Source organism: Sorex araneus, chromosome 1 (assembly GCF_027595985.1).
Source record: "Sorex araneus isolate mSorAra2 chromosome 1, mSorAra2.pri, whole genome shotgun sequence".
NCBI classification, from domain to species: Eukaryota; Metazoa; Chordata; class Mammalia; order Eulipotyphla; family Soricidae; genus Sorex; species Sorex araneus.
Window position 1 is genome coordinate 203,909,440 of NC_073302.1, and position 27,001 is coordinate 203,936,440.

General features: G+C 40.0%; 2 protein-coding genes across 2 annotated transcripts in view; one reads left to right on the plus strand and one right to left on the minus strand.

Annotated features, from left to right (window-relative positions):
• NEB (nebulin) overlaps positions 1-18,639 on the plus strand; it is a 234,641-nt gene extending 216,002 nt beyond the window's left edge. Inside the window, exons 137-149 of the mRNA XM_055120062.1 lie at positions 881-973; positions 3,301-3,393; positions 7,410-7,502; positions 9,006-9,098; positions 11,249-11,341; positions 11,645-11,737; positions 12,056-12,148; positions 13,001-13,108; positions 13,217-13,400; positions 13,684-13,776; positions 16,339-16,491; positions 16,646-16,752; positions 17,936-18,639. Coding sequence (XP_054976037.1) covers positions 881-973; positions 3,301-3,393; positions 7,410-7,502; positions 9,006-9,098; positions 11,249-11,341; positions 11,645-11,737; positions 12,056-12,148; positions 13,001-13,108; positions 13,217-13,400; positions 13,684-13,776; positions 16,339-16,491; positions 16,646-16,752; positions 17,936-18,109 — 1,470 coding nt within the window. The 3' untranslated portion in view covers positions 18,110-18,639. The remainder of the gene's footprint in view (positions 1-880; positions 974-3,300; positions 3,394-7,409; positions 7,503-9,005; positions 9,099-11,248; positions 11,342-11,644; positions 11,738-12,055; positions 12,149-13,000; positions 13,109-13,216; positions 13,401-13,683; positions 13,777-16,338; positions 16,492-16,645; positions 16,753-17,935) is intronic.
• Positions 18,640-21,326: 2,687 nt separating this feature from the next.
• Positions 21,327-27,001, minus strand: part of RIF1 (replication timing regulatory factor 1) — a 60,982-nt gene continuing 55,307 nt past the window's right edge. The window contains exon 35 of the mRNA XM_055132190.1: positions 21,327-26,885. Within this exon, the coding sequence (XP_054988165.1) occupies positions 26,671-26,885 (215 nt within the window). The 3' untranslated portion in view covers positions 21,327-26,670. The remainder of the gene's footprint in view (positions 26,886-27,001) is intronic.

The window sequence follows — 27,001 nt, forward strand, 5'->3', positions numbered from 1 at the left end:
GGCGCCGCCCACCTTGGGCTCATTTTAGTGTTTCCTGTCTCCCTTAAAGAGTTTAATGGGCAGGAGTGACAGTACGGCAGGTAGGGCACTTACCTTGCACACGGTCGACCTGGGTTCAATCCCCAGCATCCTATATCATCTCCTGGGGCACCATCAGGAGTAATTCCTGAGTACAGAGCCAGGAGTAAGCCCTGAGTATCACCAGGTGTGCCGCCCTCCAGAGAAAAAGGAGAGCTAGTGGTTAGACCAACTTAAGAGAATTCTTGTCAAAGTCAGAGCAGAGGGACTAAACCCCATCTGTGGATGGTGGGAGATGAGGAATTGCCTCAAAAATGGAAGGTGATGAGGTATGGAGAGCAAGAACGTGGTGAGGGATGCTGGAGGGGAGGGGACTGGGGGAAGGAATGTGGCTCAACTGACCTAGAGGACTTCCAGATAATACTGGAATACTGGTGAAATCAGAGATCTACAGGGGAGACCTAGTTAGGACAAGCTTCCAGAGAAACCTGACTAAGGTTTGCACTTTTTTGAACTAGACTCTCTCTTCATTGCTTGTCAGAAAGTAAATGAACAAATACAGCTTTCTCACAATATATATGAGACTGTCTATCGGAGGGAAGTGAAGTGTTGGGTGTGGGGACACAGCTAAGGATGGAGACATTGTCCCCAAAGCCTCAAATTAACAGGCACTATCCCAAGACACTGTACCCTTGTTTGTCCTTATATTGTTGTTTTCTGATGCCACATTCAATGGGATCCCCTCCACATTAAGCATAAAGATTGTGTTATTTAAACTGTAGAAGTTACCAAGCTCCTAACCGAACACACACTAATGTTGGGAAGAATGAGTAGTTGGCATTTCCCATTTTTATATCTGCAGGTGAAGTATAAGGAGGCCATTGGACAAGGAACCCCAATCCCTGACCTGCCTGAAGTGAAACGTGTCAAGGAGACACAGAAGCACATTAGCTCGGTAATGGCCCAGGCGCTCAGCCTGTGTTTGTGTAGCCAACTACTTCCTGGTCCCAGTGCTAACTCTGCCTCATCCTTCCTTCCTTGGCAGCTGTGCTAAATACCTCACATCTTCTTCCTTAGCCACCATGCTAGCTTCCCTCTTCCTCGGTCCCAATGCTAACTGCCTCATCCCTGCTTCCTGCCAAAGGTTTTCTGTACTTTGGGGTGCAAATATTTCCCCCTGTTCGGAGAGGGACACTAGGTTTTCAAGACCAGAGGAGAAAGCTCTGTCTTCATGTAATCAAGGAATACAAGAGACTTAACATTGGTGATCGTCACACCTCTTTTCTAACAGGAATTTTAGGCACTAATACACAACATGTTTGTGTGATGGGGTGTCCCACAACTGAAATAGCAATTGCAAATTATGTTTGTCCTGAAGTTCTGTTCAGCTGACCCTGCCTCTGCCTCCCCAACCCATCCTTTCATGCTCACACAACGCACACACACACACACACACACACACACACAGAGTCTTTCCCATCTGAGGGTAAGATCTATTTTTTTGTTTACTTTTATTGGGGGATACGCCTGACTCTGCTTAGGGCTTACTTCTGGCTCTGCACTCAGGGATCACTCTTGGCAGACTTGGGGATCATACAGAGAGCCAGGGGTCAGACCCTGGTCAGATGCGTGCAAGGCAAGCCCGCTACCACTGTCTTCCCTCTCCAGGCCTGCAGGCAGAGTCAAAGGAATCTCAGGCTCCTAGACAGAAACTTTGGAGAAGTAAGGGAATAGTTCATATCCAATAGAAAGTGAGGTTTTGGCCTTAGAGATTTTTCTAGTCAAAGAAAGACCAGACTCTCAATTTTAATTAGAAAATACAATATCGGGCTGGGGCAATAGCACAGCGGGAGGGCGTTTGCCGACCCGGGTTCGAATCCCAGCATCCCATATGGTCCCCTGAGCACCGCCAGGGGTAATTCCTGAGTGCAAAGCCAGGAGTAACCTCTGTGCATCGCCAGGCATGACCCAAAAAGCAAAAAAAAAAAAAAAAAAGATAGAAAATACAATATCTTTTGCAAGTCAAGCCATTTGTATCTAGATCACATTCCCTTTCACTGTACTCTTCATTGCTCACTTCTGTATCGCGTGAATGTCACGGGATATTTAAACTTAGTCCACAGCTCCCTTCTTGCCTTTAACTGTTTTTCCCGACTTTCTCTCATCTTATTTTGTTCTCTTTTCCATGATCCATCCCACAACCTTGTTGAGTAGTACTAAGGTTGCAGGATATTTTTCAATGTTCCTAAAAGTTTTCTAGCAAAACAAAGATGTCACCATTCATTTGTCAGTGATTTCAGAAATTCATCAGTGACACAAACCCCTAGTGTTTCAGACATCCCCACTCCTTGTTCTTGTAGAACAATTTAACCCACATATCTTAAAAGAATTTGTGCTTAATCAATGGCTGAATTAATAGCAGTACTCTTACACTTAAAAAAAAAAAAAAAGAACTTGTGGACCAAAGATGCAACTCAGCAGTAGACTGCTTGACTTATATGTGTGATGTACCCAATCACTGCAGAAAAGATAAAAAAAAAAAAAAAAAGGAAAGAACCAGAGTCACAGTACAGTGGATACACCTGCTTTGCATGTGGCCGACTGGGCTTTGATCCATGCACACCAACTGATTCCTCGAGCACTGCCAGTCATGAGCTAGGATAAGCCCTGAGCACTGCAGGGTGTGGCAAAAAAGGATAAATACAAATAGAATTCACGCATTTAAAATGCCGGGAGATGGCCCACAGGGCTGCGGCACATTTCCGGCATGAACAGAGCCTTGGGCTCTATTCCCAGCAATGCAGGGCTATGTGCCTACTATTGGGTGGCCCACAAACCTGCTCAGGGGCTGCTCCTGGCTTAGAACTCGGGGGACCATGTGGTGCCCAGGATCGAACCTGGACCTCCTGCATGCAATGTATGCATTCCATCCCTGTGAACTCTCTCTTCCCCTATTTTGAATCTTGTACTAAATGTTGACTGTACTGACTGCGAATTTCAGGATCCCGTTTTCAAGGCAATAAATTCTCTACTTTGAGAGGCTGGGGGGAGGGGATAGCATACAGGAATGAGTGAAGTCCTGGGTGTAGTTCCTGAAACAACAGAAAAATGTTACTTTTGGAGAAATAACAAATATTTGTGAATTGTTTTCTCTCTATTCCTTGAGTGTCAGATTTGAAAACTCGATTGTTTCTGTGAATTTTCACCAAATAGCCCAGAGGAGGCTAGAAACCAAAGGCTAGTGGTCCTTTCATCTTTGGGTATTCTAATTATTTTCCACAGGTTATGTACAAAGAAAACTTGGGAACAGGCATTCCAACCCCTGTCACTCCAGAGATCGAGAGAGTCAAACGCAATCAAGAGAACTTTAGCTCGGTATTTACAAATGTCTTAAATGAGAAATTATTTCCCATTTTAATAAATGGCCAAATAACCCATCATCCTTTTTTAAAAAGTAACATCATAACAGTAATTCAGTGTGTGTGAGTGGTGTGGGTGTGTAAGTGTGCTATCACCTTACCAAAACAGTCTGGTCTTACACATAGTAACTCATTTTTCTGATAGTACTTTAACCTTTTCAATAACTGACAAGTATGCCTATTTAGATCTGAAACACTGTGTAAAATTAACATAAAATACCTCATCATGATACTCATACCTTAAAACAAGATTGACATTCTCATTCCCCGAACTGGCCCTGAAGAGTTCATCACTACAGGTGTGAAGTTGTAAAAAGTAAAAATATTATCCTTACTAAATACTCCTTTCTTTAAACAATCCTCTCCTCTCACAAACCTCTCCCCTGAGTTTCTTCCCTTAATCTCGTGTGGTTTTGAATGTCTTCTGGGTACTTTCTTGTATCTCACAGGTTTTGTACAAAGAAAATTTGGGGAAAGGAACCCCAACTGCTATCACTCCTGAGATGGAGAGAGTCAAACGCAATCAAGAAAACTTTAGCTCGGTATTTCTCAGGGGGCACAAAATAAAATCCCTTAATTCTTATTTAAATAATAATATTTAACACATTATGAGATTTTTCCTCCTGTAAAATCACTAAATTCATATAATTAAAATAATGATACCAAATATTGCCTCTGTTTTCCACTCAAATCTAATTTAGTATTTAGTGTAGCCCTGGTGTGAAAATCTAACTGTGTTTTCCTTAAAACATGGCTATTTGTCACTTTCTTAAACTCCTGATAGCCAAGTATTTTCCTCCCGAAATCCTGTTTTAATTACAATAGATTTCCTAACTCTGTAGCATCCCCAAGTTAAATCTAACACTCCTTCAAAAGGACAGTATTAATTAGAATTTCAGTTGTGTTTGTCGTGGTCCTATTTGATACTGACTTTTTTTTATTTGCAGTTCTTCCTAAAAGAATGTGATTCTTAACCATTTTCATTCAAAAGACAACATAGCAGTTGGCAATAATTCAGAATTACAAATTTAGTTGACTCAGCGATTTTCTGTACAGCGCACAAGATACAAATGTTTTCAGGGTTATTGATAATTATTATTTTTTTCTTTTTAATTTTTATTTTATTCCCTCAAACATATCCCTATCACTGTCCCCTCGTTGTAACCAGCAACTCATAATGGTTATTAACTTTTATTACATCAAACAATATTTGATGGTTATATCAAACAACAGTTGATTATTATGGCAAAGAATATTTTTGTCTATGAATAAGCTTATATAGGTGATAACTGCCGGTCACCCGGTTGCTGTATGTATTAATGTCACCTAGAAACAGAATCACATTCTGTGTCACTGAATACCCAAAGGCAATCTATAGTTGTTCTATTTCTCCGTGGCCTTGGGGGTGGGGGGAGGGGAATGCAGCACACCTGTCAGTGATCAAGGGCTGTCCCTGGCTTGCTGCTCAGGAGTGACCCCTGGTGGTGATCTGGGGACTACATGTAGTGTTGGAAATGGACCAGGGCTTGGCCAAGTGCAAGGCCTTAACCCCTGTGTTATCTCTCCAACCCCCGTTTTTCTTTTCTGAAAGTGACTCAGATCTAGTTTATATTATTCTGAAAACAGATGAAGAAAAGATTTCCTCCACCTAAAAGCTGGATCCAATCTGATTTGGTTATTGGTTTTGTGCACACAGATTTTGTACAAAGAGAATTTGAGCAAGGGGACCCCTCTGCCAGTAACTCCCGAGATGGAGCGAGTCAAACGCAATCAAGAAAACCTGAGCTCGGTATTTTCAGAAAGCTCCTTTAACTCCATATTAAAATGATCATAACATCCATAAACCAGCCTACTAGTATAATAATATCTAAAAAACAACAAATTGATCTTTAATCGATTTAACATTTTTTTTAATCTCATCAATTGATAATTCTCTTCTCTAGATCTTTGATTCATTACTTAATTCTAACTTTTAAAAATGTTCCTGTAATCATCATTTAAAACTGTTGGTTCCTTTCCTTCCTTTCCATTTTATGTCACTGTTGGGACTTTTGAAGTTAATTGATGTCCCCTAAAACACACACACACACACACACACACACACACACACACACACATACACATCTAAATACTGACGTTTTATTTACTAGGTACTCTTTATTCACCCTTTCTGGGTTGACACTGCAAGAAAATGTGAAAGACTTGTCAGGCCCCAGACAGATTTTAAATATAAACACAGTAGCACAAAGATAATTGTTCAGTATCCAAATGCAAAACAATCTTCTTTGATACTTGTCCTAAAGAAGCTGTTCCAGGCCTGGAGTGATAGTGCAACACGTAGGGCCTGCCATGCATGTAGCCAATCCAGGTTTGATTCCAATATCTCATATGGTCCCCCATGAGCACTGCCAGGAGTGATCCCTGAGCACAGAGCCAGGAGTAAGCCCTGAGCGCCACCAGGCATGGCCCTCAAAACAAAACAAAAAGTCATTTCAAGAATAGACGTCTTTCAGTTTTTCAATAATGCACAAATCAGATCATGAGACTCTACTTGAAGTTATTTCCTCTTTTTTCAGTGTTTCTGCTGAAATCCTTCTTACTACTAAAATAGTTAATGAAACTTCTCATATTAAATTTGCTAATTCATGAGACAGAGAATCAAATGTCATTAAGAAACCTGAACTGGAGTTTTGGAAGGAGTTGTTAGGGGGCATGGTGAAACACAAAGTTTGATCCAAAATTCTTTTTAATCATCAATTTAAATATTTTCTGAAAGTTTGGTTCTTTTACATAATTAGATCAATAACTTTGTTTGGTCCCACTGTCATTTTACTTTCCTTTGTTTTAATTATTACCCACTAATAACCTTTGAATTCTGTTGATTTTTAATATAAATTAATTCTGGATATAATATTCATTGTTCTTCTTGTGGGATTATTATGAGTAGAACTTTTGGGGAAAGATTGTGCTAGTGTTTAAGATTATCTTTAATTGCAATCTTATATACTAAAGTATGTTATTATTTATATATATGTATAGCCTAATGATCCATGGGCCATTAATTTCTTTATGGTGTTTATTTGTTTACAGTGGTTACTCATAGATAAAACTATCTAGTAGTACGTAGAGCCTTGACAATACTGTGGAAATGGTACTACATATCCAAACATTAACTTGTAGACTTGGCTACCTCTTATAGTCTCACCATGTTTCATAGACGTGGCTCCAGGTTTTTATATCTCTTATTCCAAAAACAGACATTCTGTGTAGGGAAAATAAGTATATAATTTTTAAAAAAGTCTTCTATTATACTATGATAATTTTTTAATGTATTTATTTTTAACTTTTTAAATTGAATCTCTGTGAGATAGACAAAGCTGTTCATTATTAGGGTTAAGTCATACAGTATTCCAGCACCCATCCCTCCACCAGTGTACATTTCCCAGCACCAGTGTCCCCAGGTTCCCCCCCAACACCCCACCCTCCACCCCCCAGTCTGCCTCTCTCTGGCAGGTGCTTTTCCTCTCTCTCTCTCTCTCTCAAAACTATAATTTTAGTGCTCTTGTGAAGTACTTTATATTTACCCCCTAATTCCTGAGACAGGAAACAAAGATTTCATCTATGGGTTAGACTAAGACCTTAGAGGCCAAATTTTGGCACTTTAGCGAAGGAAAGGAAGGGTGCTCTCATCCTTGAAAAGACAGGTTGACTCTGTGCACTGCCTGTTGTTTTGTTTTTTATTTTGGACATACCCAGTGGTGCTCAGATATCAGATGGGGGAACCCCTGAGTGGCCTTGTTCGAGGCAATATGTCTCCTGTTATATGTCTCCTATAATATGTCTCCTGTCCCAGTCGTACACTGTGTGACATTTTAAATACCGGTAGTGTCAGAGTAGGACTCTTGTAGGTAAGAGGAAGGGGAGGCCCTTGTAACTGCTCTTGTTCTCTCTGGATGCTTCTGTGTCCTGCAGGTGTTGTATAAAGAAAACCTTGGGAAAGGAATCCCGATTCCCATCACTCCAGAGATGGAGCGAGTCAAACAGAATCAAGAAAACTTTAGTTCGGTATTGAAAAGAACAAAAATACCCCTTAACAGTTTTTTAAATGATTTTTAACTGTTTTTAAAAGATTAATGACTCCGTTTTTAAATCTAATTCACTTATTCCTATAAAACATTGATGTCTTGTTTGCAAGCTAATGTCACCATTTCCTGTGACTCAGTTTCCCCATTTTTGGTTGAACATTAATATAATAATTTGACTTAAAAAGAGAAAGTATTTAGTATTATATTCCAGCCTTAAGAGCCTAACATTATCAGTGTCTGAATACCCACCCTTACTCTGCTTTGGCAAATCTGATTTGAACATAAAGCTTCTACAACTTGCTTTCTGCAACAGTGAACCTTTCCGCCTCATTCCTAACTTTCCTTGTTCCTACTGGTATTCTCCCAATTATTTTGAGGTTCCTTTCTTCCCATTTGCCTTAAAAATAGTAATTCCTAAAGAGTTTTCATGCAACTGGAAAAAAATATAGATACTTGATTTTGCAAGTGGATAAAAGATTTGTGTATTTTCATAAATGCAGTATTTCTTCAAACTCAGAGTCTGGTCTATTAACACTTCCAAATCAAAATCAAATAGCTTCGGTTCTATGTGTCTGGATTTCCCTCCTTGCAGCTAACTGGGGCCTCTAAATGTTCTTTTCTGGTGCTTTCCACTACTCAGCACTTGTAGCAATTAAGTCAAACAACAAAAATAACACTTTCCTCTCTTAGTTTATGCTGCTCTCTTCCACATGCCCTGGGCTTTCGAGGATGCCTTAGACTCATGCTTCTGGAATTTCTCTCCCTCTAACTCTTTTTCTTTCTTTTTGCCATTCTATTCCCAATTGCTCCAGGAGATGAGATGCAAAGGTAGTTGACTGCTGTTTTTCTGTTTTGTTCTGGGGGATTTCTGACTACACAGGCTTCTCCAAAGAAAACCTGGCACAGGGATTCCTATCTCCTTCACTGCAGAGATGCAGAGAATCAGACACACTCAAAAATACCTTAGATCAGGATTATGGTGGGGCGGGGGGGAAGGGGAAAAGAGATGCCATTTAACTTCATACTTAAATGGACACTAATCTTTGTTCTCTTTTTTAACCCAATTTCCTTCACATCCCATATGTCTCCCTTAACCGAAGGACATACCTTCACTTTTTCATGATATTATTCTTGATTTTGTTCTTTTGATTTCAGTTCATTCTGGTTTCTAGTTTATCTGGCATTTACAGATCTTTAAAAAACCTCTTGCCATCTAGCTTGCTTGGATAAAAGCACACCACCTTCTAACAATATCCGGTGCTCATGAGCTTGTTTAGGAGGCACAGCAAGCCTGCTTTCCCCCAAAGAGTGTCCCCTGCCGTTAAAGTCACTGTGAGACCTTGTCAGCATTTAACTCCCGGCTCCTCGGATCCCTGGGCCACTTGGTAACAAGAACGTTGGACTCACCCTTCAAATCACAATGGAAATGTAAATGTTATTTTTTAATTTGCTCTTTTTTTCTGGATCCTTTCTCATTATACAGGTATTATACAAAGAAAACATGGGCAAGGGAACCCCTATCCCTGTCACTCCAGAGATGGAGAGAGTCAAACACAATCAAGAAAACATTAGCTCGGTACTTTGGCAAGAAAAGCAAAATTATTTTGATAGTGATTTAAATAATACATATTAATCCTCCTTTCTAAAGACAACTTAAACTTGTGGATTTATCACATTTATCCTTCTTTGCTGGAGGGCAAATCTTTGCCTTAACCCATATAACAAGATTGATTTACCCATAATTGAAAGTTCTAATCACAGGAAGTAAAGGATTTTCCAATTTAAAAAAATCCCTTTGCTCATCTCTCCTCAAACTCACTCTCTATCCACTGTCCCCACAAGGTCTCTTTGTTTTACATGCTCATGAAATTTGTGGGTGGGGTGGGGTACAGTCTAATAAATGCAACAGAGTTCTTTCTGGAGCACTGGGACTGGGACTGTTGCATTTGGGGGCTCTTGGCTTCAGGTTCTAATTTGCCGTGTCAGATTTGGACAAAGAGACCTTGAAAAAATAACCATGATTCTCTCTTTTAAGGATAATGACATTAATCAAGAACCAGTAGTGATTTTGGCAAATTATTGTCGACTTACTTAAAAAGGAGTGTCCCTCAAAATCGTTTTATCAATTTTGGCTCATGCTGTTTGTCACTGACTTTCGAGTGTTTTGCTAACTTGGTTTCCTGTTAGCTCTGTGATAAATGCCTGTTTATAAATTCCCTGGAGGTTCGGATTTATGTGGCACTGAGTTTACGGAATGAAGAACTTGCAGGCCTCTCTCTGGGTTTGGGGGCACACCTGGGGGTGTTTCAGGCTCAGCGTGTTGCTCGGTGGTGGCTTCTCCCAGCAGAATCTGCAGATGAAGCCCAGCCTCCGTATGGGCTCCAGCCTTCCAGCTCTCTCCCCAGCCCCAAGAAAGAACTTGTAGTTCCCGCAGTCCGCAGTCTCCAGTGTCTGCAGTGCTCCCCGCCAGACTTAATGCCACTGGCATTACCCGGAGAGTTTGTTCACCAGACAGGCTTGGTTCCCGCTTCTGTGGTGTCTCCTCCTAGGCCTGCTGTGAGGCCAGACTTTGCACTTCCAGTCAGTTCTCCGGTGACCTTTCTATTAGAGGCCCTACTTTGTTGTTTTAGTTTCTGGGGTTGTTTTTTGCTGCATTTTCATGTGGTGCTGTGGCTGAACCCAGGTCCTGTGTATCGAGGCACCCCCTGGGCCACGTCCCTAGCCCCCAATTTCCACTTTAAAAACCACTTCTTTTGCCGAACGCCTGCCCATTTGCAGTGTTCCCACCACCAACACTGAGGTGAGCCGCTGAGGTTCAGGCTCCAGTACGATGTGTTCTTATGTTTCCTTATGGAGTTATCATGACATGATGTCATCGCTGAGAACAGTTCTCCTGACTCGTGAGTTTGATGCTGTACTGGGTCCAAGCCAGACACAAAGCACAGATGGTAGCAAGGACCAAAAGGAGAGTGAAGTACTTTTTTTTGGTTGGGGGGATTCACACCCGGTGATGCACAGGGATCACTCCTGGCGGTGCTCGGGGGACCTTATGGGATGCTGGGAATCAAGCCCTGGTTGGCCACGTGCAAGGCAAACACTCTCCCCGCTGTGCTATCGCTCCAGCCCCAAGAGTGAAGTCCTTAACTGCTTTGATGACATCACTGATGTGCTGCAGAAAGATTCAGCATCTCCCAGCACCCCTGGGAGCAGCCTTAATCTTGTCCATGTTATCCCAGCCCCAGGTCCAAGTTCTGTTTTGATCAGCGGGTTTCATCTTTTTGACAGCTGAGGGACAGGAGCCTGTCAGAGCTCTGGTTCTGTCAAGCCTTGCGAAAGCACAGTGGTTTTCAGCTACGTCATACTGTGGACCTGAACTGCTCTGCAGACCAGCAGTTGGAAACCACTGGACTTTGGATATCTGTTGGGTGCTGGACATTCATAGATGAAAGGCAGGATGGAGTGTCTTTCCTTGGGGAAGACTCCATATCTTGCAGCAGACACCTGTGTCCTGCAGCCACACAGATGTCAGCAGGGCCCTGGAACTGTGTGCCTTGCAGCAATTATATTCGACTTCCTTCAGAGACCTCTGTCTCTCCTTCTAACCTTCTTGACCCAACGATGTGGCACTCAGAGCCTCTTAACGTTGTGTTCCATTTACGCTGTTGGTAACTATAATTCTTTTCTTTTTTCTTTTTGGATGGTTTTGGATGCCTGGGACTTGTATAGGTTTTATACAAAGAAAATGTGGGCAAAGCCACTCCAACCCCTGTCACTCCAGAGATGCAGAGAGTCAAACGCAATCAAGAGAACATTAGCTCGGTATCGTCTTAAGAAACAAAAATGGTTTAATTGTGCAAAGTAACCCCCGCAATTTGGTCTGCTCTTAACTCCATCCCAGGTTAAAAATCACACAAAAGACCAATTTTTGGATTCCCTCTTAATGACATACTACACTGACCACCGCCATTAACTTTTTTGTTTAAGCTTTCTTCTTGAGAGCTGTCTAACAGTAAGAGATTACACTTGAAACTTAACAATCCCACCCTTGCCACCCAACTGCGTTGTCTTGAAAAGCCTGACTATTGCCTCCGAGTGACAATAGTCCAACTTTGTATCTCACAGGTCTTATACAAAGAGAGTCCAGGGAAAGCAACCCCCACACCTATTACTCCTGAGATGGAGAGAGTCAAACGCAATCAAGAAAACTTTAGCTCGGTATTTCAATCAGGGACAAAGCAATGGTTCCACGTTTAACAAGCCTGGCAAATGTGATTTACCACTAATTTACCTCACAGTCCTCCCCTAAAAAAACTTTTGTGCCTCATTTAAACTCACTTAAAAACAACACAACCACCCCGCCAGCTCAAACTGATTTCTCTTCTTTCTTCATCTTTTGCTTTATTCAATAACACGTTAATGGCTTTCTCTTCCTGAGGTGTTCCTTACAGAGTGTGATATAATTGAGCCATAATCCCAGCGAGGGGATGGTTTTCAGAACTGGGTTTCTGTTCTCTGACATCTTGGCTCCTCTAGGTGTTGTACAAAGAAAATATGAGAAAAGCAACTCCGACACCTGTCACTCCAGAGATGGAGAGAGCTAAGCGCAACCAAGAAAACATTAGCTCGGTAATTTCCAGGATGAAAAAGAGGAATAGTGCAACAATTTGAAAAATAACACTTAACATCATAAAAACAAAAGTGTGCTTTCTCATCCAACTGAACAACAAACCACACTAAAACCAAAAGAGAAACGCAACATTTCGGAAAATAACATCTTAACACCATAAAGACGTGCACTTCTTTTATTCAATTGAAAATTTACATTAAAATTAACATCATTCTGCTTTTCAATTCCAAATGATCATACTAAGGCATACTAAGACAAGTTGATGCCATTCTATTCTCTCCCTTCTGAGGTACTTAAATAACCAACTGTAACAAGTTGACTTCTTAATATCTTCAACCTTCCCCCACCCTGTTTGCGAAGTACTCTATGAAACAGGTAACACTAGAAAGTGAATGTCTTCTTTGAACCTGATGTTTTGTTTTTGTTTTACTCTGTCTGTCTGGAGAACTTTGATTTCTGTATTGGCATGATGTTTTATATAATCTGAACATAAACCTGATCCCTGAACAAAAATCTGATCCCTTATTCTAAAGAATAGTTTTTCAAATATTGGCATCAGATACCACTGAATATTGTGGCTTTAATGCTACAATTCCCAACAAGTTGAAGACAAATCCCTGTCTTCCCTTTCAATATTTTACTGTGCCCCTGCTTCTCGAAAATGAAACTTGCATTTTTAAGATCAAAACAAAACCATTCTCTCCTGATGTCAGCCCAGCCTGGACTCTGAGTCCCTCAATTGATCCAACTACCCTCACCGGTTCCTTCCAGCTCTACACACTGACACAATTTTGAGGCTTTAGAATTAAGATGCACCATGTATTGATTCATGATCTCTCCTCCTCCACCAGGTTCTATATTCTGATAGCTTCCGGAAACAAATACAAGGTAAAGCCGCCTATGTCTTGGACACTCCAGAGATGAGACGGGTGAGGGAGACCCAACGCAACATCTCAACGGTGAGGGAGAAATTCCTTGGGATTGGTTCTGGTCTGCTTGTTAGACAATGGGCAAGAGGAAATGATCACACTGTGATCTCCTTACAAAGTCTGTGCATGACATTCCAGGTCAAGTACCATGAAGACTTTGAGAAACACAAGGGATGCTTCACACCAGTGGTGACTGACCCCATCACTGAACGAGTAAAGAAGAACACACAGGACTTCAGCGACATTAATTACCGAGGCATTCAGAGAAAGGTGGTAGAAATGGGACAAAAGCGGAATGACCAGGATCAGGAGACTGTTACAGGTAAAAACTATTTTAGTTAACAGAGGGGGTGTGAGGTGTCAGAACAAAAGGGTCATTGTCTACATCAAGGCAAAGGACACCTGGGTGTTTTTTTTTAATATGTGAAAGAAATGCCTGATAGTTCACAGTCTGCAAAGCTGACACCTTTCCTGTTCTCTGAAAAACACAAGACTCGAACCTAAGTTATATTAGCAATCCTGTGGTTGCTTAAGTTCACACTTTGCTTTACAAGTTATTAGGAGAATCGGAGCACATCTGCCCTGATCCTTAATCTCTCTTCCAGGTTTGCGTGTTTGGCGTACTAATCCTGGCTCCGTTTTTGACTATGACCCTGCAGAAGACAACATTCAGTCTCGAAGCTTACACATGATTAATGGTAAACTAATACTTCGAAGGCTTAGGACAGAAAACGTCACCAGTTTAGTGACTGATAATGAAAGACTAAAAGGCTACAAAGTTACTTTCCTCCAGGGCTTCCAATTTCTGAGTTGTCCATTCAACATCAAAAGCACTTTGTTGAGTATTGGGCCTGCCACATTTTCCTTATACCCATATTTCACTGCCTAATTGTCAGCATGTTTTATTTTATTTTTTTGTTTTGTTTTTGGGTCACACCCGGCCATGCACAGGGGTTACTCCTGGCTCTGCACTCAGGAATTACTCCTGGCGGTACCCAGAGGACCATATGGGATGCTGGGAATCAAACTCGGGTCGGCCGTGTGCAAGGCAAAACGCCCTACCCGCTGTGCTATTGCTCCAGCCCCACCATGTTTTAAATATATAGTCATAAGTGATTCATCATCTAAATTTGCACTAAAGATAACTTAGTAAATGATTTTTCAGTAATATAGACACTTTTGTTGTTGTTCTAGTTTAACTTTTGTGATTACACTTGGCAGTGCTCAGGTTTTACTCCTGGCTCTGTTCTCAGGGATCACTCCTGCAGGTGCTTGGGAGACCATCTGGGATGCTGGGGATCAAACATGGGTTGGTTGCATGTAGGCAAGTACCTTTCCCCCTGTACTACTGCTCCAGCTTCTAGGCATGATTTTTTTTTAAAAAATGCTTTACATAATGATTGCACCCCCACTCCTTTTGCAAAATAAAACTGGACATGAAATCTGCAACAGTTATGATGAAATATGGGGTAGGTTCAAGTTGGGGAAAAGATGATTTTCTTAGTTCAGTATTGAGTGTCCTAAAGGTCCATTTTTATTAATTTCTTTCCCCCCTAGAGAAAAGACAGTATCACATCTTTTCTGTTTGATAAATAATGAAAAATAGTTTTTTAAAAAGGCACAAAGATTTGAGGGGCTGGATCAATAGCACAGTGGGGAGGGTGTTTGCTTTGCATGCAGCCAACCCGGGTTCGATTCCCAGAATCACATATGGTACCCTGAACACCACCAGTAGTATTTCCTGACTGCATGAGCCAGGAGTAACCCCTGTGCATTGCCAGGTGTGACCCAAAAAGCCAAAAACCAAAAAAGAATAGATTTGATTTGTCAAATGTAATTTTAACAAAAGCACTTATTTTGGGGGGTTTTGTTTTGGGGGGGTCACACCTAGTGGTGTTCAGGGGTTGCTCCTGGCTGTGCTCAGGTATCACTGTGTCAGTTCTCAGGGCAACACATGTGGTGGAGGAAATAGAACCTAAGTCAGCCACCTAAACGGCCCTACCTGCTCACTCTATTCTCTCCAGCTCCGCTTTTGTCCCATTTCTACCACCTTTCTCCGAATGCCTCGGTAATTAATGTCACTGAAGTCCTGTGTGTTCTTCTTAGAGGACTGAGCGATAGTACAGTAGATAGGGCGTTTGTCTTGCACGCAGCTGACCTGGTTCAATCTTCGGTATCCCATATGGTTCCACAGTATTTCCAGGAGTAATTCCTGAGTGCAGAGCTAGGAGCAACCCCTGAGCATCGCCAGGTGTGACCCAAAGAACTCAAACAAATTTTTTTAAAAAGGATTAAGAAAAACAAGCTGCATGCTTTCATACCCCCATTTTTTTTTTGTCATCAAGAAGAAACTACTATGGGGGCTGGGGTGATAGCACAGCGGGTAGGGTGTTTGTCTTGCACGCAGCCGACACGGAATCGATTCCCAGCATCCCATATTGTCCCCTGAGTACCGCCAGGGATAATTCCTGAGTGCAGAGCCAAGAGTGACCCCTGTGCATGGCCGGGTGTGACCCAAAAAGCAAAGAAAAAAAGTAGCTATTATTTATTATTTTAGTCAGAAGGGAAAGGGAAGTAACAAAGCATATGTGTATATATATCGCAGTTAGAAATTTAATTTAAGGAATTAGCTGACTTATACTAGGGCCTAGTAAGTCCAAAATTTGCAGGACAGGCAGACCTAGAAAAGATCTGATGTTGCAGACTGGTCGCTCCTCATACCTTCTTTTCAAGGTATAACAAGGATATTTCCAAGTCGTGCTAGTCTTTCAGGGACTTACACTATGTTCTACTGATGCTGAAGTGGAGTGAATCCATAGTTATATTTGATTTTACTCAATTTTCTGTGAATTGTGGGAATGTAAAAGAAGGGCACCTAAATTCCAATGTTAAAATTTCATCTGGAGAAGTTGAAAGTGAAGTCCTCATGTGAATTTTATTTATTAAAAAAAAATTTTTTTTTGGTCAGCTTGGGAAATGGGCAGGTGGGTGGAAGTAAAAGATATCCTCCAGGATTTAAAGATGCACTGGACTGTACTACTTAACTCTTTCATGCGCTCTGATAATGCCCTTAAGTTCATCTCTGGAAAATAAAGGTATCAATCCTAGAGCATAGGAGTTGTGAGACTCCACTCAATGGAAATCTACTTGAAACTGTAGTCCTTGAAGCCGGGCACAGCCAGCCAAGCTCACGGGAGCAGGGAAGGGGCTGCTGTGGGGAGCTCGTAGCCGCTGTTCCATCTGCAGTCTCATCCTTGCAGTGCAAGCACAGCGCCGTAGCAGGGAGCAGTCCCGGTCTGCCAGCGCCCTGAGCATCAGTGGGGGGGAGGAGAAGTCCGACCACTCAGAAAACGCCGATCACCGCCTCTCCACCTACAGCGATGGTGGCGTCTTCTTCTCAGCAACCTCAGCAGGTACAACAAGCCAGATCCGACTGGCCAACTGCTACCCACAGAGAAGGCCTGAGTAAAAACGTGAATGAATGTGGAAACTTTGACTGAGAAAGAGTGGAGATGGGCTAATGTCTAGCCATGTTTGCTTATGAACCACCTTTTCCCTTCTTTGCAGCTTACAAACATGCCAAAACCACCGTGCTCCCACAACAACGATCATCTTCAGTTGCCACCCAACAGACGACAGTATCTTCTATCCCATCTCATCCATCTACTGCTGGAGTGAGTCAATGATAAACTTAGGGCCAAGGAGACAGCTAAAGGGGCTGGGGCACATGCTTGACATGTGGAGGCTCCAGGATCACTTCCCTACTACCCTCTTCCCAGCACCACCACTTGAGACATTTCACGTAAATGAAATCACATCCCAGGGTCTTGGTAACTGGCTTATTTAATTTAAAATGTTTTCCATCTGTGTTCAATGAAATACAGATTGGTATTTCATTCCTTTTTATTACCAAATTAAATTTCATTGTGTGGAAATACCACATTTGTTCATTCCTCACACAGCGAATATTTGGGATGTTTCCACTTTACAGCTATTAAGAACAATGCCACCATAAATATGGGTATCAAGTTACTGTGTGGCCGTATTTTCATTCTTCTTGGGTATATATATATCCCAAGGGGTAAAATTTGTGTCAAATGGAGAATCTGTATTTAACGTGAAACTCCCCAAACTGTTTTCAAAGGCAAACAGGCCATTTTACATTCCTACCAGAAGTTGATGAAGGTTTACATTTCTCCACACCCTCCCCAACTTGTTTATCATCTGTCCTTTTCATTATCACCATTCTGGTGTGGGTGAGATGGCATTTTACTGTTTTTCCCAATCACTAATGATGCTTAGCATCTTATGTATTTTTGGTTCTTTGTGTCTCTTTCCTAGAAAAGTTTGTCCCCAGGGCCAGAACAGAAGGCATTTGCCTTCACATGGCCCACTCTGGTTTAATCTGATTCTGCATATGGTCCCCTGAGCACCTCTAAACTCAGTCCACCCTTCCCCGTGCTAAGACACTTTCCTTCCCTTTGGTCAACTCTTGTTCAATCTCTGGCATTCTACATAGTCCCAAGCACTGTCAGGAATGTCTCCGGAGCAGTCAGAAATAGGCCCAAACAACATTGTATTGTCATTCTCCACAAAGTTGTTTATTTTCACCCTTTTTATGGGGGGACTGATTTGAATGAGATGCTTACAAATACTACACAGCAATCCTTTACCAGATACACAGTGAAATCACTGTAAGATGATTTTCCTTGTCTTTTCACTTCCCTGGTGGTGGCTGCCCATTTGATGCCGAAGAAAATTTGCTGTCATAAGAGACTTGAAAATGAGGTGTTTGGGCTGGGTTGTTACAAGTAAATTAACATGCAATCTTTTTTCCTCCCCCATACTCATAAATAGAAAATCTTCCGTGCCATGTATGATTATATGGCTGCTGATGCTGATGAGGTGTCCTTCAAAGATGGAGATGCTATCGTCAACGTTCAAGCTATCGATGAAGGGTGGATGTATGGCACCGTGCAGAGGACAGGCAGGACGGGCATGCTCCCGGCCAACTACGTGGAAGCTATTTAGGCACAAGAATGTATGACATTTGTCTGTGGGCCAAACAGGCCCCACACTCCCCCCAAATTCTCAAACTGCCTAATGGTTACCCTGTGACAATCCTCTTCATGGTGTACCACCCTTTCATTTGTTTTTACTTAAATCTCAACAATTCTTTAGTAATTTGTCACATGTCAGTCCAGTTATTAAGCTGGATTTACTTTCCTTATTTGCTGGACTTTACATAAAACTTCAGAGAACATTCAATCTCTCTGGTCCCATTGTGTTTAAATTGTTGCTACCCATTTTCCTTTGTGTTTAACCAAGTTTAATTTCAGAATAGACATTTCAAAAACTTTTGCAGTTATAGTACTGTGTCAACAGTCTTTCTTCACTGTAAACATATTTGTCTTCTCTAAGGTACTCTGAATATGTCAAGCACATTAAAAGAAAAATGGCAAAGATCCATCTCTTCCTACCTGAACCGATGCTTTCATTTTATTTCCAGGTCTGAAGTTGTAAAGCTGATAATTAGTAACTAATAAAATCTATAATCCTGAGGCAAATGTCACTAATGGTTATTTTTCAATTGCTTAATTCTACATTTAAATTTTCCCAGTAAAAGCAAATCCCTTACACTAGATCCACAAGAAACAAAAAAAACAACCCCCCAAATCATGGCCAGAGATAGTACAGTGGTTAGGATGCTTGCCTTGCACATGGCCTACCGGGTTCAATTCCCAGCACCCCATATGGTTCCCAGAGCCCCTTCAGGAATGAACTGAGCATATGAGCCCTGAGCACATGAACTTTGCCAGGTGTGGCTCAGAAACAAAAAAATTAAAATGCAGTACTTGCGGGTAAAGGTGTGAAACAAGTCTGAGTGAAGTGCCAGCCACAAGGTGCCCAAGAGCATAACCTCTCTCAAGAGCAAAGGATCTGTCCAGGTATGCGCTCTGCAGTAATGCTTGTCTCCTCGAAGTCTGGTTACTTGGGGCTAGAGGGGGAAGAGGTGGGTTTTCTTTCCTAGTCTGGCCTGGCTGTGTTTGGGGCTTACTCCTGACTTTGTGCTCAGGCAATCACTCTGAGAAGTGCTCCAGGGGATCATATGTGGAATCAATCCTGTGCACAGCAAGGACCTTAATGTCTGTATTGTCCTTCAGGCCCTGCCAAGCACCTTGAATGTTTGAGTGACAGAAGTGTACACACACACACACTTGCCAATGTTCAGTGACTGATCGCACCTCAACACTGCTAGGTGCTAGGGTTCTAATAATCAACAAGAGTCAGTGTCCTTATGGAAGTCAGTCCCAAGTAAAAGGCAGACTTGTCCAGTGTCCAATGGTTAAGACATTCCACTCCCCATGTTTCAACCTTCACTGAAGCTGAATATAAAACTGGGATTTAAAAATTGAGCAACACTTGCCAACAATCCCATTATATTCTACAGATTTCCCTCAAGTGCCAGCAACAACCCAAATATAACCTGTCTCTCAATAAATGCTTCCTATTCACTTCTATTCACAGTGCAGTTACTACAATGAAAAATGCCATTATCTTTTCATTCTTTTTAAGCTTGGTAAATTTCAATGTATACAAAGAAATCTGGACTGGAGCGCTAGCACAGCAGGTAGGGCGTTCAATTCCTCCGTCCCTTTCGGAGAGCCTGGCAAGTCCCGTGGCGTATTCGATATGCCAAAAATCAGTAACAAGTCTCACTTGTTAGTAACATGGAGATATTACTGGAGGGCAAATCGATGAACAGTGCTACAAAGAAATCTCACTACACACAGCACCCCCAAGTCTTAAACAGTTCATCTGGTTGTATTTCTATCTCACTGGTACCCTTACATTTACATCCCTAAAGCAATTATCCTGACCATATTTCTCAACAGAGGATAGAAAACTGGCCCAGATTTTATCCTCAGCATCCCTTACAGTACCAAGGGTGTGTGTGGGGGGGGCGGGGGGGAGAGGAGACAAGGTGAGTAGAAGAGGGGGTAAAGGGGGTAGAGGAAGGGAGGGAGGAGGGGAGAGACTGACTGACTGACTGCCAGCCATGTAGGCAGGAGGGAACACTACATGGGAAACATACACTGGATGGGTGTTGAAACCTTAGGACTGAAACCTTATCATGAACAACTTTGCAACTGTGTACCTGATTCAATTAAAGATATTAAGCACAACAGGTACTCAAGTTAGTACCTAGTCTTCAAATTTTCCTGTTTGCCCAACCTTTTGGCCACTGCCAATACCAGTAAGTCCTTTGTATATCCTCTACTGTGTAGAACCACAGAACTTAAAGGTAAAAAGAGTATCATGACTAGATCTCATCTTTGGGAAGAAAATGGAGGGTTGGATAGCAAAGGGCTGGAGTGCATGCTTTGTGCAATCCCGGGCTCAATCCTCAGCCATACGGGGTCCCTGTGGCACACCACTACTCAAATCCTGTCCTGATAACTAGTGCTTATGGTATTAAATAATGCTACACTTACAAAAATGTGTTGCCCTACGAATTGAGTCAACCAGTGCTTATTGCATTACTCTGGTTCTTAAGACAGGCCTTAAACTAGCACAACGTGTCAATTTTTTTAACTTTAGGCTGAAGAGTATAGTATAGGCAAGTACAGGCCTTGTGAATGCCACACCCAGGTTCAATCTCCAGCATCCCATATGGCCCCCTAAACCTACCAAGAGTGGAATTAGGCAGAGTGGCAGAGCCAGGAGGAAGCCCTGAGCATCATGCCCAGCACACTAATGCATGACTGTAAGTGTGGAAGGCTGGATAGTACAGTGGACAAGGCACCTTGCACGTGGTCCACTCAAGTTTAAGCCCCAGCACTGCATCTTGTTTCTGAACTCCCAGTAGCCATCCCTTAAATAGCAAGGAAGCAGCCCAAAGGGTGCCCAGTTCACCCCCAAAGAAAAAACTCCACAAAGTGAGTGGAAGGGCCTGCTCACCTAGGTTCGATCCCTGGCATCTCATCCTTCCAGCCTGCCAGGAATGACTTCTGCACGCAGAACCATGTCCTTAGTACTGCCGGGTGTGCCCCCACCCCAACAAAGAAGACAAAGCGTGGGATCTATACAACTGACTAAAGTAGAGCCTCTGTGGTAAAAACAGGACGTTAAATAGGATGCAAGTATGATTCCAGTGTCCCTGGAGCAATACAACGCTCCTTCCCTGGGTACTATTATTCTTACTCATTTCAGGTTTCGCGAAACAAAAATACAGAAACAACAAAAGTACAAAACCTTTTTTTTAAACTTTTATTTCAGATTAAAGTGCATTTCTTAAAAAAAAAGTTTCAATATTAGTTTCAATTGGCAAGTGGTAACAGTCTATTTCAATAGATGAAGAAAACGGATTACTGTTGATCAGACAAACATTTCCTTCAACTGTCATCATGGACCTAAAAGCACTTTTAGTATAAGGTTACCTGCTTTAAACATTGTATAAAGTATTAACAGATCAAGTGGACACACTATTTCCCATCTACTAATGCCAAAATTAAGGAATGATCAGGTAATCCTGTGAAATCTCAACTTAGGTCATTTGACTTATCTAATATAAACTTCCTAATGTAAAACTAAGCTTTCTTAGAGCTAATCAAATGATGGGAACAAAAATATTATAGAGCTGATACAGGACTGTTTTGGCTTTTCTCAGTCTTTTACTAAGTGCACATTAGTCAAGTCTATTCACAAGAGGTAGTGTTAAAACAGAAAGCAATCCTTTACCAACACGGAAAGCAAACTCCCCAATTTTTTTCAAGATGTTATTTATTTAACCAATTAGTGCCAGATGCCTTTCCCTCGAACATCAAGGTCCTTCACTATTCAAGGTAACTCAACAATTTGGAGAGCTTAATTAAGGAGAAAAAGTGTATCTAGAACAAATACTGGTAGTGTATGTATAACCTATTTGTGAAACTGGGGAAATCTGGTTTTACATAGCAAAATTTAAACCACTACAAATCAAGGGTCAAATATCTCTATTCTGCCATTTTAAAGGAGATTGACAAACCCTCTGTAAAGGACTAGATGCTACGTATCACGTTATGCATATAACATACATTATGGAATGTTAGACAATACAGACACAGACCATCAGAACACTCTGCTGGTGTAGCAAGAAAGCAGTGAGATATTATGTAAATAAAAATGGCCTCCCAATAAAAATGTAGACACTTTTTCATATCAAAAATTATTCTGTTTTAACCATTTAGAAAATAAAACCCTTCTTCGCTTCCACAGGATATATAAAAAACAGGTGGCAGGATTTTGTACCTTGTCAAACTCTGTAAAACTCAGTAAGTTAATCTACATAGAAACCATTTTCTATACTCAAAATGTATGTACTTGCTAATTTTATTTTTCAAAGAAAATCCCCATTCTATAAAAATAACTTTTCAGGTGCTTTTAAATACCCAAATTGCTGACACAAACACTCCATTCCATGGCTTCAATTTCTCCACTTAAAATATTTTCTTTTGCTACAAATTATTTACTGTTAGAGAATGAATACTAAAGTTTTAGTAATCATGCAAGATATTTATGTACAATTACAGTACTGTGTTATGTAGAACTTTCAGGAAACAATGGCTGCCAGCTATTTTCCAAGTACAGAGGTCCATTTGTCTTGATATTATTAAATGACCTGTCCTACTAGTATTTTAGCTGTCTTGTCACTTACCAGGAATAAATTCTATCCAGAATGCAATTTTGCTATTGAACATGCTTAGCTTAGTCTGGCAATTATGAACAGGTACACGACCAGAAAATGTTTTCTTTTGAGACAAGCAGAGGACAAAAGATAGGCAGATTTTTCTTTCTTCCATGTGATATCTATTACTGCCTTCAATTTTATACTTTTTTGGATAAAGGGACCGATAACTCATTCAAATAGGGTATCTCAGGGGTTAAGAATTTAACACATGGCACTTCATGCCATTTTCTTTGGTTAAAGGCTTGGGTAGATTAGAGGAAAGTGATTAAAAATTATATGGTAAAATTTAGTATTTTATTTCAAGAAGGTGAAATTTAATTCTTTTAGATATTTGACTAAGCAAATATCTATAGATTTTAACCAAATAACTCATTTTATCAGCTTTTTAAAAATGATGATATGCAAAACATTCACTTCTTATGGCTATGTTTTCAAGTGTCCTGGATGAGGACAATTTTACAAAGTATTTAAATATATGAAACATAAAAAGTCCTAGCAAGATCAAGAATAACTCTTAAGAGACATCTTTCAAGATTTATTTCACAACAAAATAAGGACTTTGAGGCCTAACAGCAATCATATGAGGTCTTCAGTGGAATGACAAGGCTCGTCTCATGAGACCTTCAGTGGAATGACACAGCCTGGATATCATACAGCACTGGGGGCTTTCCCATCAAACTGACCTCAAGGCTGTCTTGCTTCCAGTGTCTACTATAAAAATGAAGCCCCGTAACATGGAATATACAACTTTGCTAAAAACTGAACAATGGCTAGCATTTGAAAATTTACTAAACCAAAAATGTGCTAGTAACACAAGAATCAGAACATAAAGCCATAACTCAGAGAAAATATTGCCTACTCCTCTTAACATAGTTCCTTATAAGAAAATAGTTAAAAACTTCCTATTTTATAAAAGGTGTTCAATAAGGTAATAGATTACCTCTCCAAACTTTTATTTCACCATGACCTTTGTTTAAAAAGCGCTTATGGATTGGAGATAGAGATTTGAATAATGAGCAAAAGCAGTTGCCTACTTTTTTTTTTTATATAGATAAAAAAGAAAGCCTTTTTTTCTTTCCCTACTTTACATCAATGCATACCTGTAATCTCTACCCAACATTGCTAATAGCCTCGTAGCCAGCTGACAATCTCTCAGGAAATAAACTATGAGAAATGGTATGGAACCTAGGCCACTCGTACTATTAGTAAGCTAATATGGGTAGAAATGGCATAAAGGCCACTTGTTAAGATATTTTTAGCTCAAATTTTCTGTTAAATTTCAACCAAGCCAGACTAACATTTTGAAATTTTTTTTCCTTGTCCTGACACTTCTATTTTAGACATAGTATAATCCAAGTTTTTGGGCTTTTTAATGAGTCTTCTGAGTATGTGATAGAGAATCTAACCAATTTCAAGCTACACAGAAACAAAGAATTCAGAAACTGAATATACTAGGAATTAAAATGTTTTTAAAGATTAAAGTATTTTTAAAAAAATCACATCTGACAGCATTATTATTTAACGGGACTAACATTCTACAGGGGCTGGAGAGCAAAAAACTCCACATTACTTTCAAACTTGCTCTAATAGCAGAGCATTTTAAGCAATGGACTCTCAGAAATTTTGAATTTTAAATGCACCACAAATTCCATACTGGAACATAAAAACTTACACTTTATGTGTCGAATTAAGTCTTTATATCAATGCATACACTAAGAAATGACACTAACTGTTGTCATTAGTTTTATTAACCAGGAATAAATATCTCAAAAAATTCATTTCACTTTAACAGTGAAACAACACATGGAGCTAATGATTAATACCTGTGCTACTTAGTACTCGGGAAAACTGTAAAAACTTTTAAGGCAATATTAAAAATGAAGTACCTCAAATATATACTTACAACTGTTAGCAGCAATGAAGATTTTGTAAAATTATTGTCCCCCCAAATATTTAAAAATACATTCTTGCAGAATGTTTTAAAAATACAAGAAGCTATCATCAAATTCAGTGGTTTTAAGTAAAAGGTAATCATGTTATACTTTCTGCTATAATATTCATCTTCCCAAGAACATCATTTCAACAGCAAGTAATTTTAGTTCCACACAAATATGCGGTCATAAAATGAGCACATTTTTACTCTTCCATTCATACACTGTTTACTAAAATGTATGTGCCCCTTTATTGTCAAAAGTAATTTGGGGAAAACATGATAATGTAAATAACAATTCTGCTTTTAAAATTCCTATTTTATTTTTATTATTTCAAGCTTTAAAAGACTTAGCTCAAAGGTCCCAGAATTTCTTTTAAAATTATTCTTGGTACACGAATACCCTATTTAGACCATAAAATATATGTAATAAATTTATGATTATGAAAAAGGCATCAACTTTTATTGTAGCTGCCGGGTGGTCCTTTTCTGAATGCAGGAGCTAACTAGACACAAGGGTTAAAATTTCCATGACATGTAGAGGAGTATGTGCCTTTTCAGGCAGGGGTTGGTTCTGAATTAAGTGTTAACTGTGAAGAACACTTGCTCATTCCAGTGAAAGAACAAATAATGTGTGTTCTCACTGTTAACTAGGCCAGACAAATATGGGAAGTTAGGCACTAATACTAATTGGCAAAATTTACAAATGTTTTAATTAAATATACACTCTTTTTAAAAAATAAGCAAAAGATACATACTTTTAAAACTGCTTTCAAATTTCTTCCAAGTTTGCTTTAGGTGTGGGTAACAAACCCTAGATTTCTTACAGTACACATTATAATAAAAATACTTAAAAATACTAGCTTCCCACTAAATTAAATGTAAGGAGGCACACTTTCTAACGGCCGATACCCACTTCTTCCAAAACAAAGGGGGGGGAAAGGCATGGTTTAATAGTTGTCATGTAACACTTTCTTATTTTTATAACTTTACTCATTCTGGTTACTTCAGAAAATAAATTCATGTTTTAACTAGGATCATTAACTAAGTATAAAACTATTTGTTGTTTTATTTGTACATACAGAGTCCTACAAATATCTGCAGCAAGCCCACAAAATACTTCTATTTTCCATACTGACAGCAGTATTTAATATATACAAAATAAGTCCTATTAAACAAAACAAAGGTATTCACAAGCTGCAAATAGTTCAAGCTATTAATGAAAGCTGAAATTTATAAATTAAAATTAATCTATACACAATGTACAAATAGGCATGCATTTAAAAACAAATACTATGTCTCATGTGAGAATATATTCACAGGCAAATGCTGCTGTGAATATTTGCAAATGCAAATGAATATGAATGAAATCCTAGAAATTCTGCTTTCAAATTTTTAAGCCCTAAAGTTGAAACTATTAGTGTCTAAAGTTGGTATCTGCAAAACACATTCCAACTCTTTTGCGTCTCATTTGAAGTTTTACCTAGAACAAATTTCCTTAAAGGTCACACACAACAAATATACATCAATATAAATACCTTTATCTCTCTCCAGCTAAAAATTTAGAAGTTTAAATTTTACTTACTTGATATAAGATATTTTACATAAAAACTCCCATCAGAGATGCATGACTTTAAGAGGTGAAATAAAATGTTTTGGTTTCTGGGTTTTCATTTCTACCTTTCAGAATCATTTAAATTTTCAGAAACTACGCATAGCAGTCAAGAGTACACAGGAATAAAGGACCCTATATGATGAACTTACAAAATTGGACTTAGACAGTGTCATTTATCCTATCGGGCTTTAGATGTTACCAACTTTGTAAGATTCAGTCTCTGAAATTGTGCTGTCTTTCAGAACTTATTTAGAAATCAACAAATCCAGTGATTTAAGAAGAAAAAAGGAAAAAACTTCAATTTTTCCTTTAATATCCTAAATGGAATTTTCATGAGCTGGTGACTTCCAACGTGCCTGAAGATTTTTTATGATCGAGTTTGCCATGCTACCAAGTTTCTCATGCATTTCGAATAGCTGGTTTCCTGAATAATTATGGAGATCTTCTGAATCCAGTTGAAGAGCAAGTGCACTAATCTGTGCAAGGAGATTTCTAGGTAACGGAGTTTCTAAAGCAACAGGATCAATTAAATCTAAAAAGGGTGAGAGGGAGAAACAATTCCACAATTAAATCTATTTCAAGTAAAATCAAAATTGTACATGTCTCCTTTTAATCATTGAGAAATTTGGGGCCAGAGCCATAGTAGAG